Genomic DNA, 18,867 nt, shown 5'->3' with positions numbered 1-18,867 from the left:
TCCGTCGCCTCCTCCGGCTGCTGCTGACACAGCACTGCTGTGAAAGTACATCTGCAAATTAAAATGAAAAACAACATGGCGGTTTTAACCTTATTCAGTTTGTGGTGATTTTTTTGTGCATGGAAAAAAAGTGTTTATTCTCTCCCTTACAGTCACTCAGCAGTGATTGTTTAATCACCAACCTAAAGCTCTCGCACTCCCTCTGTCTCAGCACAGTTTTATCAGGTTGTTTAATTTTAACAACTACATCAATATTACATACTTGTACATGGTAAGTAGGTGTAAAAAGCATTGCTTGTTTGGGCGACCTTAAATCACTGGGTGCAAATAGCACCTGCCAAACTCACCAGACATTGGGTCATTTAGTGACACATTATGACATCATGAGTTGTCATATCACGGCCCTGTTAATATGATTGGTCCTTTGTGTGTGTCCCTGCAGTCCCACCCTGACGATGACCCACAGGAACCTGACGGGCAGTTGCAATGTGAACTGTGGCTGTCGGATCCACGAGTACGCTCCGGTCTGCGGCTCCGATGGCATCACGTACTTCAACCCCTGTCTGGCTGGGTGCAGCACTGTGGGCAACGACAGCACTGGGGTGAGTTCAAACATGAAATAAAGAGCACACAATGCTAACTCATGCCTCCTTTTGTTTTGTAATTGCTACAAACATCAGTTGAATGATAAAAGATTTCAGGAAAATTTGCCAAAGGAGACAGCAATCATGATGAATACACAAAGACCTGCTCTCCCATAGCTGTGAGAGTACAGGAAGTGAGCCCAAAACAATGTCAAATAGGAAATCACAACAACACAAGGAAAGGAAATGTTTAGCTTCTTTGTCCAGACCACTGACTGCACCACATCTCTGGTGCCACCCTGTCTGTGTGTGTGTTGCTACATTACACAAGTGTGAGATTTGAATCGACTTTGAGACATGAAGCTTCACTGGTGTGTGTTTTTGACTGCAGGTCAGGAACTACACTGACTGCGGCTGCGTGCAGAGCAGACAGGTCATCACCCCGTCTTCCGGCGGCCAGGTCAACCAGCTGCAGCTGGTCATTGTGAAAACGTACCTGAATGAGAATGGCTACGCCATGTCGGGGAAGTGTGACCGCACCTGCAACACGCTCATCCCCTTCCTCATCTTCCTCTTTATCGTCACACTCATAACCGCCTGCGCCCAGCCCTCCGCCATCATCGTCACACTCAGGTAAGGCACCATCTCTGCTGGTGGCTTGTCTGTATGCACTGAGCGGTGGATGCAGAGGTGGCGTCTTCATGTTTATTTTGATCATTAAATGCTCTTCTCTCAGGTCTGTTGATGAACAAGAGAGGCCTTTTGCTCTAGGGATGCAGTTTGTCTTGCTCCGAACTCTTGGTAAGTTCTTTTGCATTAAGTATTAAGGTTAGTCACTAATTTCACTGCATTTTGAAGTAGAGTGAAGTCTAAAGCAGATGTTCTGCTGTAGTTCAGGTCCCAAACCTTCAAGGAACTTTATTTTCCCCACAAGCAAATTACATCACTGTTTAATTAGTCAGAATTATTCTGTCCTTTTCTACTTTGTGATATTAGCAAGTGCTAAGTTTTTTTTTTTTATTTCAGGGACAGTGCGTATTAATTAACGTCTGTAAATATACCAGTTAGCCAAAGGGCTATTTTTCATCTGTAGTCCCTAGACTGATGTTAAAAGTCATCCTAAAACAAAACAAGATTATAAAATGCTAAGTAAAAACATTGAACTTGGACAAACGTATACAGACGGGGGGCAGCGAGAGCACATATCGAGTCAGTGCTGACAGCTCTGCTGATCTGCCCCGGTGAAAAAGCTATACATGCAAATGTGTGTAGAAAAGCTCTGAGGGTCAGTGAGCGCTGACCTGACATGCCTGTGGACAGCTCCGTATGGCCGTGAGAACATAAAGCTGTCACATAACTTCAGCACAAAGCGTGCATGGCTGACCAGAGGACTTCTCTCTATTTGTGTTATGTAGCCAACAGGATGTAAGAATTTCATTGTGTACAGTACACAACAGTTTTCTATCTCGAACCTCAGCCCCTAATGTTTATAAAGCTGCTGAATGTGCTCATGTGGCCTCATCAGGAAGAGATGTTCATTTTAACACTTTCATTTTGATCGTGTTATTGTCACTTGTTCTGTTTCCATATTTTCTAATATATTTCCATATCTTGTACATGAAGGTAACAAACCCTTTTCTGATCTGCATGAAGTTCAACACTGCCACCAAGTGGTAGGAAAGTGGTCCTGCAGCACATTAAAATTTTTTATAACGTTTTATAACGTTAGGTGTGCAATTAACATTTTTAAACCAAATTAGAAAAAAACTGCTTTAAAACAGAGCCCACTCACTAAAATGTGGCTTCAGAAAAAAGAAGGTTTCTCATTTTTATAGTCACACATTATGTCCTCTGAGCCTGCAGAGTTGATGTGAAGTCTGTGTGTCACCATTTTAATTGGACCTCCTCTCTCTCTCCAGCCTACATACCCACACCCATCTACTTCGGTGCCGTTATTGACACCACCTGCATGCTCTGGCAGCAGGACTGTGGCGTGCACGGCTCCTGCTGGGAATATGACGTCACCTCTTTCCGCTTCGTGTACTTTGGCCTAGCTGCCAGCCTGAAGTTTGTGGGTTTTGTCTTCATCTTCCTCACCTGGTACTCGATCAAGCACAAGGAGGCGCGAGCCGAGCGCTGGCGCCAGCACCTGCCTCCGCTGGGCACCGTCAGTGAGCTCATCTGCCACGTCGGGGGCCAGAAGAGCCACGCCCGCACACGCTCCTGCCCCGTCTTCATCCTGCCTCGGCCTGACCCGCCGGCCGCCCTGCTGCTAAACCGTGGCCACAGCAGCCTCAGTTGCCCGGGCAATGCCCTGAAAGCAATAACTCCCCCCATCTTGCTGCCACATCATCACAGAGGCTCTGCCCACGTCTGAGAGCACGCCAGCCTCCCTCCGGGGTTCATCGTGACACGTGCCTTCCTGTTTGGGGTTCCAGTGTCTGCTTTTACTCCGATCAGACACCAGGCGGGGCTGCGAGGCTGAAACACTCAAGTGCGCCCACCATACTATTAAAGGGCTGCTCATCGTAACCGAGAGACGTTCTTGTACTCTGAGCATATCATCATCAGCTGCAGCCACTCAAAAGGTCAGACCTCCACTTTAAGGTATGGACGATGTAGAGACATCACATGGTGCTACTGTTAAAGGGGCAGGGCATTTTAACCTCTGTACAGACAGAAGAGTCCTCATCAACATGCCGTCTAAAGCACAAACCTGTACTATGCAAGATCCTGTGTACAGCTCCCTCTGTATTCTGTACCTCTTTCTCTTCTCTGCTCAGCTCTCAGATTCCACTGCAGCCGTGCTGACTTACCTGTCCTTACAGTTTGTGTCGAGTATTTGAGCCATCCCACCTCTTCTCTTTGTCTGGTGGTTGTCCCCATCTCCAGAGCTGACAAACATATTGTTATAACCTTCTCACCTCATTTTCTTCTTTTCCTTAACAGTGCCTCTCAGGCTTTACCTCGGCCAGTCCAGTATACAAAATGCTAGCTATCAGGGTAAACGCTAGCAACTGACAAGCCAGTCACTGTCCTCTCAGTTGAGTGAGGATGTCCTGCTGTGATGCCCTCAGCTTTGTGTCGCAGATCTCAACTTATAAAGTCCGTGCTGCTTAAAGCCAACAAGCACCGATGGGAGCGTTGTGAAATAATAACCAGACAGACAGAAAATCTGAATAATCTGACAGCGTGCAGAAGCTACTGTTTGTCCTAAAGATGTGAAAATAGGTTTTTGAAAGCAGTGAAATGATTTGTATCTAATCTATTGCAACAACGAACAGATGCATCAGTTTGGCTTTGTAATGGCTTCTCCATTCTAACGGTCATCAGATGTACATAGTAGTTATTTAGACTTTTAAAAATGTAGTGCAGCATCAAGCATGGGCCCTTTTAATCTGATTATTCAGTTCTTGGGTGTTTGGTGCCATCTACTGGACAGAGATGATGATGATTGTGTGAAGGCCAATGAATGTTGCCATCTGTCAGACCTACTGTACTATATTGTTGGTTAAATGGTTAATTATTAATCACTGCTCTGAGTTTAGCACTCCACTTTTCCAAAGATCATATTTGAGGGAAAAAAAAAAGATTTTGGGCAGGCGATGTGACTAAAGTCCGGTGTTTAAACTTTGTCTGCCAGTATCTTATGGTTTTTTGTAAAATAATGGAAGGTGTTAATGAGGCCTTTTCAGTGTTACAAAATGCATCGTCAAATCTGTGACATGTATCGAAAACCAAACTTTTAGGAGTATCTTTCTTTTGTGAGGGGGGAGAAGAGTCTAATAAAGATGTATTTTATGTTAGGATCAATTTTAGTTCTTACTAGCTTGCAAATAAAAGAATTGGAGAATCTAACGCAGTGAACAAAATTTATTGTGGCCAGGATTCACGATATGCTGACATGGTGAAGATTATCGTGCTGATGGCAGTGACTAATTTTAGCATTATTGTGACTTAGTACCTCAAATTTACATATTCATAAGTGATCATCATGTAAATACTGACGAAGCAAAATGAAACGTATAATAGAGCTCACGAGTAGTTAAAAGCGTATTTATGAACTAACCCATGACATTGTAGTTAAAAAAAGAATAAAGATGCAAAAACTTAAAAAAAACCAAACAAATAAATAAAACTTAAGCGGTTTGATTTGTCTCGCGGTGCCTGAGCAGTATTATTCACATGGGAAGGGTTCATTTTATGCAATGAGGGGAGGAAGTCAACACACAGTTAAATTAATGATTACATTATGCTACTTCTCTCAACCTGTGGTGATTCTCCTCTCTTCTGACAGTGCAGTGTACTTATCATGCTGAGCCTGAAAATATGTGCTAAAACAGCATGTTTGACGGACCAGTGTGCACGATCTATTAACAGAAATTAAATAGGACTCATTTTCTTGCAGCCAGTGTTCTACATTAAACCAAAAAAATGAGCCAACAATTGATCCATACTGTCTACATTTCTGGGCAGCTGCACAGGCTAATGGAGTATGAGGGAGTCTTAGTTTAATGTCTGCCTAGATGCAGTCTATCACCTCTCCACTTAGTGATGCTAAAGTCACACACTGGTTCTTAAAAATGGATAAAATCTCTGAATTAGAGGACAGAATGTTAAACAGTGCACTGTTTTCTGAGGAGAGGATCATCCACACAAGTAGTCAGACAAACGCAGTGATGCCTGACTGTATTGTACACAATCACTGTCCTGCTGTTATCTTGTCTGGACTGCTACTACTGGCACACACGACGTCTACTAAAGTTTTCCTTCCTTCAGTATTTGGACTGGAAGCGACTCCTGGACAGAACAGAAGCTGCGTTCTGAAACGTTGAGCTCTCATCGTTTGTGTTCCTCAGGAGCAGAAGTCCAATTGATGTTTGTGAACACTTGGTTTACAAATGCCTTGAATACTTGATATTTGTCATTAAAAACTGACCAAAAAAAATCTACTTTGTTTGACTCTTTATTACAAAATATCATTAGACACACACTGTGGGACAAACCTTGAGGTTGAACGGGTTTATTTTTGAACAGTGTCGTGGCTTTCCTGAAACCAGAACACTTCTACACACAGTCAAAAAATGGGGCAGAATGAGGGATTGTTCTTTAAATGCAACCAAAAGATATCTAATGCTACAAAATAAAGCTTTCAGAGGACTTTAACCATTTTTTTTTCACATACAGTTTGTAATCGGTGACATATCTGAAAAAAGTTACACAATGAATATTTTCCAACCCCCCCTCCCTGTGATTGTGTGAGCATTTAATGTGATCGTGATTTTAAAGTAAATGGCTGTGAAAGGTGACAAATTTGCAACCTTGCAAAGTCAGAGCTGGTTCTGTGAACTAACAGTGAAAAAGTGCCCCATCCTAAAAACATAAGCAATGCTCGCCTGTTTTCTTGCATACTTTGAGTGTGTTATAAATGGGTATATCAAGCTGTCGGTCAAACTGTCACATGATTGTCTAACTATTATTGCTATGTGACTGAAGAACAAAAAGTTAAGACTGATTGTGTGAGTGTCGGTACATTTTTTTGTCAGCGGAAAAAAATCATCTATAAAATTTGGACATTATAATGTCCACAGGCGGTGGTGGGAGGGAGTCACCATGTGGGACAAATTTCAAAAGTGCATTTGGGGGCAGTCTTGCCTTGTGATGTAGTGTCCTGTGAGCGGGCAGGTTAAGGGTTAAAGACTGGAGCGTACCTCACCTAATGCTAATCATCCATTTAGATGTTAAGATGGTTTTACCACTCGCACTGTTTTTCATAAAAACATATATTAAAAACATCAATGGTGTTATCCATATAGGATTAATTATTCTTAATCCCAACATGTAATTTCAGCTGCATTAAGGCTTTTTCTTTTCTAAATATATATTTGGAAAAAAAAACATAACACTGTTCACTAATAAATGTAGGCACCAGTAGAAAAATAAACAATAACTTTAATACTTATTATACAACTCTGACTGACTGACTGAGGTGGCATTACTCACCATTCATCTCCTAATCACTGTGTCTCTGTGTCACTATGGCGACTAGAAGCTCATTGGTGGGCCTAGCCAGCTGTGTGTCTGCCTCAGATGGTCTGATTGGAGGGCTGAGGCAGAGAGCCGCTACCCTCGTAGTCCAAGGTGATGGGCAGCACAGACTGAGGCAGCACTTTCAGTACCACCCCGACACTCTGCGGGGTGCTGGTCTGTGTGGTGGAGGGGCTCCCAGTGGTGCTGGCCTGCACTTGGGGCCTTAGAGTCTGTGGGGAGAAAGGAAGGTACCCCTGGGCTTGGAAAATATCCTCCTCATCTTCAGAGTCCAGGTCGTAACCCCGACTCTGTGGGCTGGCTGCTTCTCCGTGGCCCAGGACAGGTGCTAGCTGGGCTTGCAGGCTATTGTGAGTACGCAAGAGGTTGTCATGTTGTGTCTCCAGCTCTGTCAGTCCATTCCCACTAAACATTTCTCCCTCTATCTCTTCCAGCTGCTGCACCCATGCATCATTCTGAAGGATAACCTTGTCTCTGCTTGGACCTGAAGATGATGCAGTCACCATTGATGCTAACATAACAGTAGACACTCCAGGTCTGTGTGCGAGTCTCTCAGGAAGGTCGTTGACTACAGATTCCAGTTTCTTGTCCAGCATGGGCCTGGGAGTGGGTGGATTTGATGGTGTTTTGCTGGGGGGCGGGGGGGTGGTGAGGCGAGTCTCTGAGGCCAGGCCCGGCCAGAAGTCACTGGCAGAGGTCAAACCTTCTCCGCTGCCCTCTTCAAGGCTTCCACCCCCGGCCCCGGAGCCCAGCTCTGGCAGGGTAGAGTCGTCAAGCTTTCGGGTTTGGTTGAGTTTTTTAAAAACGTGTTGCAGTGCAAACATATTATCTACATCCTTCTGGAAGTTGACCCAGTTGTCTGGGTTGGGGCTGTAGTCAGGCCTACATTCATACAGGCTTTCGTTTATGCTATACAAATCCTCCAGTTTCTGCCAGTTCACCTCCTCATCTGTCAAGTTGGGTAGCTTAACCCTGTCGTCCGTCCCATACTGGCTGTGTGCTGCCAAGGAAAGAGAAACAGAAGACTGTTAGGATCTGACCGGGAAGCTCTTTCAGGCTTACTCACATAACATGCAGTTAGGCCCAGCTTCCGGCTCTCACTAAAGCAGCCAACTCCACAGGGTCAGTGGCCCCAAGCAACACACACGCACAGACACACACAGACACACACAGACACACACACAGATCAAAGCAGCAGATAAACTAAATAAATACAATCACACTGAGCTCAAGCCATGAGTAGTGCAAACACATGCTGCCTTTTTGCCAATTCACTTTAAAAAGATAGACTGAAAAGAAAAAATATTTAATCATCCATAATGACACACTAAGCTGCATAAGGAATATGTAATGGCATAGTTAATGACAGGCCTGCGCTGGATTGAAATGCAAAGTCAGGCAACCTGGAATAAAAGAACTTAATAGCAGAAGAAACAACACGGTGGTCAACAAAACAAGAAGGGAAATTTCAAGAAAATGAGCTGAATGGTAAAAAAAATAAAGCAATTAAAAAGCCATCAACAAAACAAAAACTGTAGCAAAAGCATAAATCAGAGTTGGATGTTTACAAATCAATCTGAGTATCAGTGCCACTTTTGGTCGGCTTTGCTTCTGAGCTCGGCTTTCTTGTAATGACAACAGCTAGAGAACGGAGATGGTTTGACATGGAGACTCACGGGAAGGAGAGGCTTGGTCTCCTCTTTGACCACTTTCGATGCTGCTGCCGCCTGGTAAGCAGGTGCCAGAAACAAGAGGTCAAAAGCGCAGAGGTCAGTGGGAGGACAGAGAGCTCACAGCAACTCAAGTGTCCATTCTATCACTAGCTGATGGCCATGAGCAGGTGATCTAGATGGTCATGGTTGCACTGGCACAAAATGTAATGACTGTCTGTGGATATGGCACGGACGGCATGGAGGGTGACGTGTTAAAGGAATAGTTTTAAATTTTGTGTTCGGTGCTTACTAGATTTCTTTCTAAGAATTAGGTGAGAAACGTTAGCTTAGCAGAGTAGAGTAAATACTCAGCTGTTGCTAGCTGTACAAAGACTCTCATCTGGGTTATTGGCCAAAATATCAAACTATTCCTTTAAGCTCTCATGTAGTGATGTATGAGGGGGGTGATACAGTATCATGCATTGCCATTTACGTGCACTTGATGCTTAAGTTGCTCTCAGGTAAACACATAGTCTCCCTGTATCACCTTGGATTGTTATCTTTTGTCATGCTATCTTAAAACTACAAAAAAATAACAGATTTTTTTAATCTATAAATGAAATGAATGTTGTGCTTTCAAGCTGTATAAACATGTGGCAGAGAATTTCTGAACGTTTCAAAACTTAAAGTAGCTGCAGACTGACATGACACAGCAGATGAAGGTGAAGGTAGGCCGTGTGCGTTATGGTTTGTTAGCGTGTTTCCAGCATGCAGCCACAGATCAAGCGTCAGCACTCCACGGATGGATGTATTAGTGCGAGTCAATTCAGCCCATGCAGGTGTTAAAAGAAAAAAAAAAGCCACTGAAGAGTAACAAAACTTGGCGGATACCTGTGTGGCTCATAGCTTCCTCCATCTTTACCTCCTGATCGGAAAAATAAAAGCAATCGATTGTTAATACTTTGATTCAAGGAGACGTGGGAGGGAAATAAATAGATCATTCACATGGAAGATTTCTTCATGCACTGCTGCTACTCGCTATGGAGAAATGACTGCATGATTAGAAGGAGGAATGATGAGAAAATAGATTTGGATTGGACTGAGGGGAGGAAAAGTCTGAAAGGTTGTGTGATTGGGCTGGTGGGAGAGAGGAGAATTGATTCAGAGTAAAGTGGTTTGATGGGTGGCAAAGTCCAACAGGTTTCCCCCTTCAAAGCAAAATACACAAGGTTATCCAGAGTACGGATTTTCAGGATTAAGTCACACTTTTCACATAGATGCTGCTAGATCCATTTCACCTGACAATTACGTTTTAATAATCTATTTTTTCCAACAAAAACATTGCCTGATGAAACCACAACAGTAATTTTATTGGTTCCCATAGCTGGCATCATACCCGAAGAAGGGCAGCCAGTGCAAGTAAGAGATTCGAGGCTGTTCTGTGACATACGTTGGCATGGTTTTGACAAGTCCAGCATTTGCCAGAACTGAAACACAATCAGTTTTTTCAGAGCTGCTTGGCCGCTCCAGTGCTCAACTCTCCAGCTGGTAATTACAGACATGAAGGTTTTATCCTCAGGACATAAACAACACAGCCGGTTCATGCCACACACAAACGCTAAAGCTTGGCCCAGTGGCTTCGGTCACTGCAATGTAACTTATTAACCACCTCCGTCACTGGGATATCAGGATGCCTAAACTGTGTGGTGATCATTAAAAAAAAAATATTGCGGCCGACTATAGTGGTGATGCAGTGATGACAGCTTCCCCCAAAAAATATCTCTACCACTCAGTGACTCACACAGGAGAAGATGGCAACTGTAACATGGCCTTATTCTTTTAGTACAACTGTACAACTCAAATGCTAGAACACAGGTCACTGCATGTAGAGTGGAAGGTCCTGGGCTGAAAGAGAAATGTGTGCATGTGTGGGAAGAAAACATTGAGAACACATAAACAAAACATTGACCTCCACCTGAAATTTCAGCATACATCACTGAGTGGATCATCCCCAAACACATGCAGCATGCAGAAATGTGCAAACACACACTAGACTGAAACAGCTTCAAAACACAGAAGAAGACTGGAGTGAAATCTCAAACTAATATATTCATATATGAGACAGATGTTAGACTGAGAGGAGATGAGAGACTGAAAAAAAAGTCTGATCATTGCACCGATATGTCTTTCATCATCCATGTGCTATTTAGTATTCACACATCATCCTACAAATAGAAAGTGTTACTTTACGCATAAACCACTCAAAACCTTCTACGTGTTGAATCTGTTTCAGTTATATGTGGGCATAACTACCACTAAACCCAGAGTATCAGTCCAAACATCGCACCGGACAAGAAGTTGGCATTTAAAAAAAAAAAACTTTACCTGTATCCAAGCCTTTAGGACGAGGGTTACACTGCTTGTACCCTTGACAACTCCTCATCTCCATAAGCTGGGCATGGAGTGTGTTTAGCACGTCCCGATCAACTGCATACACTGCATTGGTCAGCTACAAATAGACACACAAAGAAATCAAGTTCATCGTCACAATATTTGAAATTTAAAAAAAAAAAACTATATGCTGCTGCTCTGACATAAAAACCTTCCAAAATTACTAACAGCACTTTTGTGCATGACTTTGAACACAGCAGCCGGTGAAAATGTCTTTGCAGAGACAAAGCAGATGCACACAGACAGAAAGTACAGCTGAATGATTGTACACAGATGTGCTCCCACCTGGTAGGGGTCGTTGTTGAGGTCAAAGTACTCCAGGAAGCCAGTGGAAAACTCACAGAAGAGAGTGTTGTGGGTCTCGTTTATGGTTCTTAGGCACCAGTAGGTGTTGTTGTTGGAGCTGGTGCACGCACAGAAGCCACCCACTAGAAGATAATTAGCGTTGACACAAAAACATGAAACTGAAGCCAAGTCAGGAATGCCTTCCTGGATTTAACTGTATTTGGATATACATACATGTCCAGAAGGGAGCAGTCTGCCAGTGGTCATTGTTATGTGTGAAGCAGGTGAGCCCTGGCATGCTGCAGTCGTCTCCCTTCCTCTGCCTCTTCTTCTCCTTCCTTTCCTTCTTTCTTCGGCGGATCTCATTGTACAACTGGGCCTTTCCGTCTATTTCCTGCGCCGCCTCCCTGTCAGACAGAAACGTGAGAGAATTACAACAGCGTGATGCAAACACAATGACTTCAGCCCCTACTCCCTTTTTAGTGCCAGTAACCACAGTAATGGAGGACATGAAGGGGACTTCCAGAAGGCATCACAGATGCCAGGGTATGACAGCCTGTTTACTTTCATGTTTAAGCTCTAACTGTCTCCAATTTTCTCTCAGATGACATTCTAGCCACTGTCCCCCTCTTCCTCCCTGCGTGCACACAGGACAGACACTGTAAAAAAACAGCTGCTTTGTATTGGTATAATCGCTTCCCAGTGTTTCCTGGTGCAAGCTGATCACTGTGTTTGAGAGGCTTGACTGATTTCCCCCTCTGTTGAATCATTCCATCTTTCCATGCAACTCAATCACTTCCACACACACACGCGCACGCGCAGGCATGCACACACATACATATGTATTCATATGAAACAGGTCCACGGCCAAACATCTGCTTTGTCATTTAAACTCCATTTAAAAGTCCAAACACTCAATGAAAACGTATAGATGGCATGCCCTCTTTTGAAACCTGTGTGTGTCTTAGGGTCACAAACATCAACACGTCACAACACACACACAATGGACAGGTTATCTGGGATTTACAGAGTAACTGGAAACAACAGGAAGGATGAGTTTTAGTGATATAATCACATGTTATAATGGAGCATGCAGGGACCATGCAGAAGATGAGCAACAGCTGCACAGTTGTATGGTTAAACAGCATCATAATACACACATTATACGCACACTTTCGTGGTAAGTAATAATAAAAGAGTTAAGGGGTGATACTAAATGGGGTGAAGAGCGGAAGAGAAACTCACTTAAATGGATGGAGTTGATCATTCCTGCTCTTCAATCTCTCTGCTTTGTTTCTGTGTCCATTGCTATAATAGCTGGTTTATATAAACAGAGACAGACACTAAAGACTGTGGTAGAAGACTGTGTACTCCAGAGTTGGGCATAAAGTGCTATAAACTGGCTATACATTTCTTGCAATATATCAAGTAACATCAAAGAGGGAAATATCTGCGAAGTGAAAAACAGATTACTAACTTTTTCTTTCCACAGTCACACTCGTCTGGTCGTGTCCTCTTCAGGTGGCCTCTTACTTCTCGAAGGTTTTTGATTTTGTCTTGAAGTGCTTCAATCTATATAAAAAAAGACATGTCTTCATTTAAATATTTTCTCTTACAAGGCACCCATGTTTGTTAGATAAAACTTCCCGAGCTGGGACAACTGTTGTGTGATTTACAACTTGAACTTCTCACCTCCTGGTCCACATAGCTCTTGTGATCTTTCCAAGCTCTGGAGGACTGGTAGATTTCTCTTTCACAGTGGACGCTGTCATTCATCAGGATGTAACACCTATAAAAAAAAAACCTGTTATACACTGCTCCGTTGACAAGCATAAAAACAGAAATGAAGTAAAAAAAAAAAAAAAAAAAAAACCAGATTTCAGATTACAGATTTCTTACTTGTGGGTGACTTTCAGAGAGTTTGGATATCCCACTGCATTGGTGTCATCTGCCAGCATTTCCTCTGAACCATCATCTGAACCCAGGTCAAATTCGGCGTCCCCTGGGCTGTAGTGACGTTTTGAGATGACACGGCGGCGGACGGCTGACTGATCATCTGCTTGAAGGTCAATGTCATAGATTTGCCCTTCAAACTCCACAGACAGAGACCTGGTTGGCCGGGTATGGACAAAACGAGGACGATAACCTGTTAGAAAAAGGAAACATAGTTCAGTTTAGTGTGATTCTGCTTTATAGGAAGCAACACTTAATGCTCATCCTTCAGTTGCACTACTTTCAAGCAACGCTAGAGGGCAACAAACCATTCAATCACAATCCCAACATGTACAAAAAAATAACTTCCGGAGCACAAATTTGAGGACTCTTTGCAGAATCTTTGTTTTTTTCCCATGCATCTGTCTCTTTTCACAGCATAAATAATCCTTTAGAAGACCTCAGGAACTGGGCTTTTAAAGACTTCTTTTTCTCTTAACTTGTTTGCAGCTATAGATGTCAGTGTGACAAGGTACATAAAAGATTCATATTAACTGAAGCATTGACTGCTTGAACTAAAGAGCCATTTCCCAGTTGTTTACATTGCTTTATGATCATTATAATGCCACATGAACAAAGAGCAGAGTTATGTGGACTCACGCTGGCCTGTGGAGGAGGAAAACTGTTGGTGGGAGCGGCGGTCAGCCCGGGACGGTTTGTAGAGAGTGTCTCCACAGTCACAGCCCCTCTCTCTGTTGTCATAACTGCTACGAGGCTTTAGGCTGCGGGCCCTCTTCCTGGAACTTTCTTTTGATCCACCTTTGCACTTCTGTATCCTCCATTTCCCTGTGATCTCCTCCACACAGTGCCATTTCTGTCATAATACAAAACAGGATTTTTTTTAAAAGGCATGGCACATATGCAACAATTTGAGCTTGTTCCAACTGCCCACATTACCAAAGAACAGTTTTCTCATATATCTAACAAGTGCTAACACAATTTCACATTTCCCGACAAAACCTCTGTTGAGCCATGATTTTTTGGAAACAGATGTATAGAGCAGATTTGAGCCTGTGGGAAAGGACAGCATCCAAAAACAGCAAGAAAGATAAACCAAAGCTACCGCATGAGACACACTGGGTCTGTCTGGTGTCTAGAAAACAAAGTGGAAACCCCTATCACTCTTACACCGAGTATGGCTACGCCAAGTGCGTCACCAATGTAATTGTTTAAATACATATCCCACTCTCGCCTACATCCTGTGTCTTTCTTGACAACCATTCCCACAAGGAGAAGAAAGTTTTGAGGCTAATTGCTTTGAGTCGTGTTGCTGGTTGGGCCTTGTATAAACGAAACAGACACATCTGTAGAGTGTGGTGCTGATGATCAGTGGTGAGTGTGGGAACCAGGGTCCAAACAAAGGGCCATAAGGCAGATCAGGTTTCTTTTGGGGGAACTTACAGGCCGAGCAGAGCTGTCGTATCAGTATTAGGCAAGACGTAAGGGAGAAGGAGATGTATTGTTGCTGCTATTGAATCTGTAGCTCATATCAAAACAATCTAGATCAATAAATAGCACAGGAGAAATAAGAACATTTGAGTTTGTGGTGAATGTTAACCCTCGCTGCTACAGTGCACTAGTAGATGAGGAGCTGGAATAAGAGATTAAAATGAATGAAGAGCAGAGATGAAGCAGTTGCCTGCTGTGAGTTACTACTACTTCACTTAAATTTTTTAAAGGAACAATTCACTTTCTTTCAGCATGCTCACTGGGAGGCCATGTTTAAACCACTCCAGATGGACCCTTTATGACCACATCACATAGTTTTCTCTACACGGCAACACATTATGATGTATAGTGTAAATGATTAGAAGTCACATTTATTGTGCACTTTTACAGGTGCACATGCACACACTGCACCCAAATTTTCACATGCATTACACACACTGAGCTCAACCACAATTGCCCCATTTCTGTCTTTAATAACTGATTGTTATATGCACACATTTATGTGGTCATAAAATGGATCTGGATTGCATTAGTCAGGCCCTCAGAAACTCTGTCTGTCATCCAACACTACCTGTAACAATTTGTTTTGTTCTGGCCTGTCTGCTCCAAGGCCACAGACTACACCATTTAGCTGTTGGGCTGCCAGGCACTTAATGGGCACAGATGAAAGCAAACAAATTAAAGTAACCAAAAATGGTGCATAGGGGTCTAATTATAAACCAAATTACTGCATAGATCAATTCAAAAGCCAAGAGGTCAATTAAAGAGTAGCATTCACTACAGACACAGTGGATATCAAGGTTTTAAAAGGAGTGTTTTTCTTTTACCTGTCCAGGTTGTTCACATGGTGTTTGGAATTCAGCCTGCTGGCAAGTTTCTCTGACTTTCTTGTACTTGGGAAGGCTGTTGGTGTGTTGAGTGCTTGCAGAGTCATCCTTCTTTCTCAGGATCTTTCTGCACAACACAACACGTAAAGAGAAGGAGAAAGAGGTCAATTAAATTTTTCTTCACTTAAAGAGTGTTTCATGTTTTCATGCTCATGGCCAGTGAATGAATACGCTGTGTAGTGACTGTACAAGCCAGAGGGTTTGGCCATGGAGCTCAGCTCAGCCTCACATCGACACTTAGCTCAAGGCCAAGCTGTTTGACCTCAGCTTGGCATCAGGTTCAACTGCCCTGCCCCCTTCTTCTCTGCCACCACCATTACTGGCTGAGTCTCTGCTATGACCATGCCAACCCTGTCCCCTCCTCTATCCACAACTCTCTGCCAACATGCCCTGGCTGCTCGCAGGCCACAGACAGAATGACGACGACAGTCAGGCCCAGGACAACCTGTCCCTTTAAAGAGTAGGGATGTTGCCGTGTCTGATTCTTTGTAGTACTCTGCTCTATGGGGAAAAACAGCCAATGTTCACACACTGGTTTGGCCATGGTCCCCTGCCTTTGGCCAAGAGTGATTAAAGAGCTAACGGTTGTTGATGTCATTCCCTGACGGCTGCATTACGTAGACGATTAGATTCTCAAACACAGTCAGTCCCAGCTGTCATTCACCATTTCACAGGCTCAGAGGTAGTAAGGTCATGTGAGGATATTAAATCACAGAGTATATCACATGACCAGTGAGAGAGCAGAAAAACATTAGCTACTGTGCTTCATCTGTGTCTGAGAAACAGAGTGAGGTTCAGGGAGGCTAATCTCAGTGTTTAGAGACAAGTAGACCAGCAGACAGCCTTTACAAACAGTTTGGATTAATGAAGGAAAAGATTAAAAGAGCTGAAAGCCTTTAAAGAGTAACAGAATCATAGGACACTCTCATTTATATCGTATTCTATTCCATATTCTTCACAGACATAAACATACACAACCAGGAGAGTGATCTGCATATGTGGCAGGACAGGCAAAAAGAACCTCCAATACACGTCTGCAGACCCTGAAGCACTCACTGGCTTTGTGGAAAGAAGATGGAACACCCAAGCCAGTCATTTGGAAAAAAAAAATAGGGACTGAAAGGAAATGATAGTGAGGAAAAACAGCAGCTGTATGGAAGAACGTGACATGTTATATACAGTATTTCTGTACATGCTGCCAGACAATCTGGCTTCAGCCAATGTTGTTGCCATTCATTTTCATGCCTCCGTGTCTTTGCATTCTTACTGACTTAATTTAACCTCTTTTTCCTTCTGTCTTGTGAGGACAAGCTCCATGGGATTATACCTCTCCCCTTGTTGTCATGTTTCTGTCAGTGAGCCCCTGGCATTAGCACAACCAAACATTTTGAACAGAAGTGGGCTGTCAGACTGGAGCTATCATTTTCTGCAACATATATCACACGGCAGAGGAGAGGTTAACTCAAGAACTGACAGGGTTTGTGAAAGGACACATACTGTATTGCATGGTGTACAAAGAAAACAGAGAAGCATTTGCTGCAGTGTGGCTGCTGCATTCCACTCTGAGGGAGCTGGTGACATGTCCTGTGAGTGGATTGAGTGTGAGCCTTCCAGCCATTCCTCAGGTAACATCATCCTGAGCCTGGCTAGCCTTTGTTTATTTTGCGTATGTCTAGCTCTGCCATGTTACTGAAATGTATCTTCCTTCTGTCTCCACCAGTGCACGAACTGCAGGCTAAGTCAGGTTTAAGGCCATGATCATGTGTTTGATATATGCAACCGAGCAGACAAAGACTCAGCTTGTTTTTACTGGAAATGATCAAATGACCTGGTTACACATGTGTCAGCACCCCTCGCATGAACTGTCATAATCTGCCAGCCGTTTATAGCTTTACCAAACAACTTATAATACACCAATCTCTTCCACCATCATTGCCTTCCAAGCCGACTGTGGTCAGGAAATGTCTGTCAGATAACTAATAACTGGGAATAGCAGCTGTGTTGCTTGAACAGGGAATACGCATCAAGTCTTGCACATTTTAGGTTCATTTAAATGTTTTGTCAGGTTCATGTGACACACAATGCTCTGCTGTGACATGGATGTGCTTGTGGTGTGGAAAAGGAATAAAGAACCCTAGTTTACCCTCGCTCCACCAGGAATGTGTCTCTCCAGACTTTGGGTTTCCGGTTGGGTTTGAATCTGGGAAAACAAAAAGCACAAGTTTATAGAATTCATATGGCCTATGCACTCACCACGAGCTACAGTATGCTGTGGACAAAGCTAGCCAACAATATGGAAGTTGATCACAGCAAGCTCAACAACTTGTGGGTTCAAGGGAATGGTGTAAATGCATTTTGAGGATAAATGGATTACTCCAGCTTTTAAATGGATTACTCCAGCTTTTTCCAAAAGCTGGATTACTTCAGCTTTTTCCATTTCCCTGGAAACGCTTTTTCTGCAGATAAACCAACAATAGAAGGGACAATCATTTTGCATTAACTGTGTACACTGTTTTTACAGTGGGTTTGGTGGAGAAACAAATGATTCAACTAGCAAACAAATGCTAGGGGAAACTTCATAAAGAGGAAATCCCTGCCAAAGACCCACAGCCAAGGAAAATCCACACAGTAGCCCGGAATCCATTCTCTGACCAGCTGGAGCAAAAGTAATCATTTTGGCTATGGAAATTTGCATTTGCTTAGTAATGTCCAATGAATTGAGCTGTTGCACATATCATGCTCGCTGTGCAATTACTGTTCATAATATCCATTACAGCATGGCATGATGGATCCATACAAACCTATTGCCAGTCCGCTCCTGTTCCAGCAGCTTAAGAATGGACTTTCCATCCATGTCTGGAGGCGTGTCCAGTCCAGCAATGTGCAGAATTGTGGGAGCCAGGTCAATGTTCAGCACCACATGAGGGTTTCTGAAAAAGTAAATGCATGCAGTTTACTCCATTTTCTGCAATTAAACATTTACTTTGAAGAACTGAGAGGCATCTTTGAGAATAGAGGACAGTGCATTTATTGTATTGGTTTGAGTTGCTACTTACACTGCCCCTGGCTCCACATTGGGTCCTCTAAGGAAGAACGGCACACGGATGTCAAAATCATAAGGCATCGACTTGCCCTTAACCAACCCAAACTGACCGATGTGGTAGCCATGGTCGGCTGTATAGATGATGTAAGTGTTGTCTAGCTCTCCAGTTTCCTCTAGCATGTCAAAAACCTGTAAATAGTAAGACACAATGAAATGACACATAGTGGATTACAGAATGTTTACAACAACTATAAGTCAGTCAATAACTACACTAACCCTCTGCACTGAGTCATCCACAGACAAGAGTGTCTGCAGCCTTTTCCGATGCAAGAAGTTGGTGAACTCCATGTGGATTGGTCTCATGGGGCCTGTGTATTGCATGATCCAATGTTTGTCCATATTTGGAGCATAGTTGTAGCTAGGAGTTCTGTGAGAACACAAAGAAATAAGAAACAAGACAATATTTAGGACTGTTA

The 18,867-nt window shown here is 43.2% G+C and overlaps 2 protein-coding genes across 4 annotated transcripts in view; one reads left to right on the top strand and one right to left on the bottom strand.

The window, feature by feature from the left end:
• slco5a1 (solute carrier organic anion transporter family member 5A1) overlaps positions 1-5,508 on the top strand; it is a 32,174-nt gene extending 26,666 nt beyond the window's left edge. Inside the window, exons 7-10 of the mRNA XM_028432556.1 lie at positions 443-602; positions 976-1,217; positions 1,321-1,385; positions 2,504-5,508. Of these exons, the coding sequence (XP_028288357.1) occupies positions 443-602; positions 976-1,217; positions 1,321-1,385; positions 2,504-2,961 (925 nt within the window). The 3' untranslated portion in view covers positions 2,962-5,508. The remainder of the gene's footprint in view (positions 1-442; positions 603-975; positions 1,218-1,320; positions 1,386-2,503) is intronic.
• A 1,951-nt stretch (positions 5,509-7,459) lies between these two features.
• sulf1 (sulfatase 1) overlaps positions 7,460-18,867 on the bottom strand; it is a 30,272-nt gene continuing 18,864 nt past the window's right edge. Inside the window, exons 6-21 of one of the 3 annotated variants that reach the window (XM_028432552.1) lie at positions 18,668-18,818; positions 18,405-18,580; positions 18,150-18,278; positions 17,492-17,548; positions 15,289-15,415; positions 13,613-13,826; positions 12,920-13,166; positions 12,713-12,809; positions 12,498-12,592; positions 12,266-12,337; positions 11,255-11,427; positions 11,021-11,163; positions 10,670-10,793; positions 9,176-9,209; positions 8,309-8,359; positions 7,460-7,632 (exon numbers count right to left, since the gene is read on the bottom strand). In XM_028432552.1, the coding sequence (XP_028288353.1) occupies positions 7,599-7,632; positions 8,309-8,359; positions 9,176-9,209; positions 10,670-10,793; positions 11,021-11,163; positions 11,255-11,427; positions 12,266-12,337; positions 12,498-12,592; positions 12,713-12,809; positions 12,920-13,166; positions 13,613-13,826; positions 15,289-15,415; positions 17,492-17,548; positions 18,150-18,278; positions 18,405-18,580; positions 18,668-18,818 (1,924 nt within the window). In that variant the 3' untranslated portion in view covers positions 7,460-7,598. The remainder of the gene's footprint in view (positions 7,633-8,308; positions 8,360-9,175; positions 9,210-10,669; positions 10,794-11,020; positions 11,164-11,254; positions 11,428-12,265; positions 12,338-12,497; positions 12,593-12,712; positions 12,810-12,919; positions 13,167-13,612; positions 13,827-15,288; positions 15,416-17,491; positions 17,549-18,149; positions 18,279-18,404; positions 18,581-18,667; positions 18,819-18,867) is intronic. The other 2 variants (XM_028432553.1, XM_028432555.1) reach the window with 2 other exon arrangements.

Source organism: Parambassis ranga, chromosome 20 (assembly GCF_900634625.1).
Source record: "Parambassis ranga chromosome 20, fParRan2.1, whole genome shotgun sequence".
Taxonomy (NCBI): Eukaryota; Metazoa; Chordata; class Actinopteri; family Ambassidae; genus Parambassis; species Parambassis ranga.
This window is presented reverse-complemented; position numbering and strand designations above follow the sequence as displayed.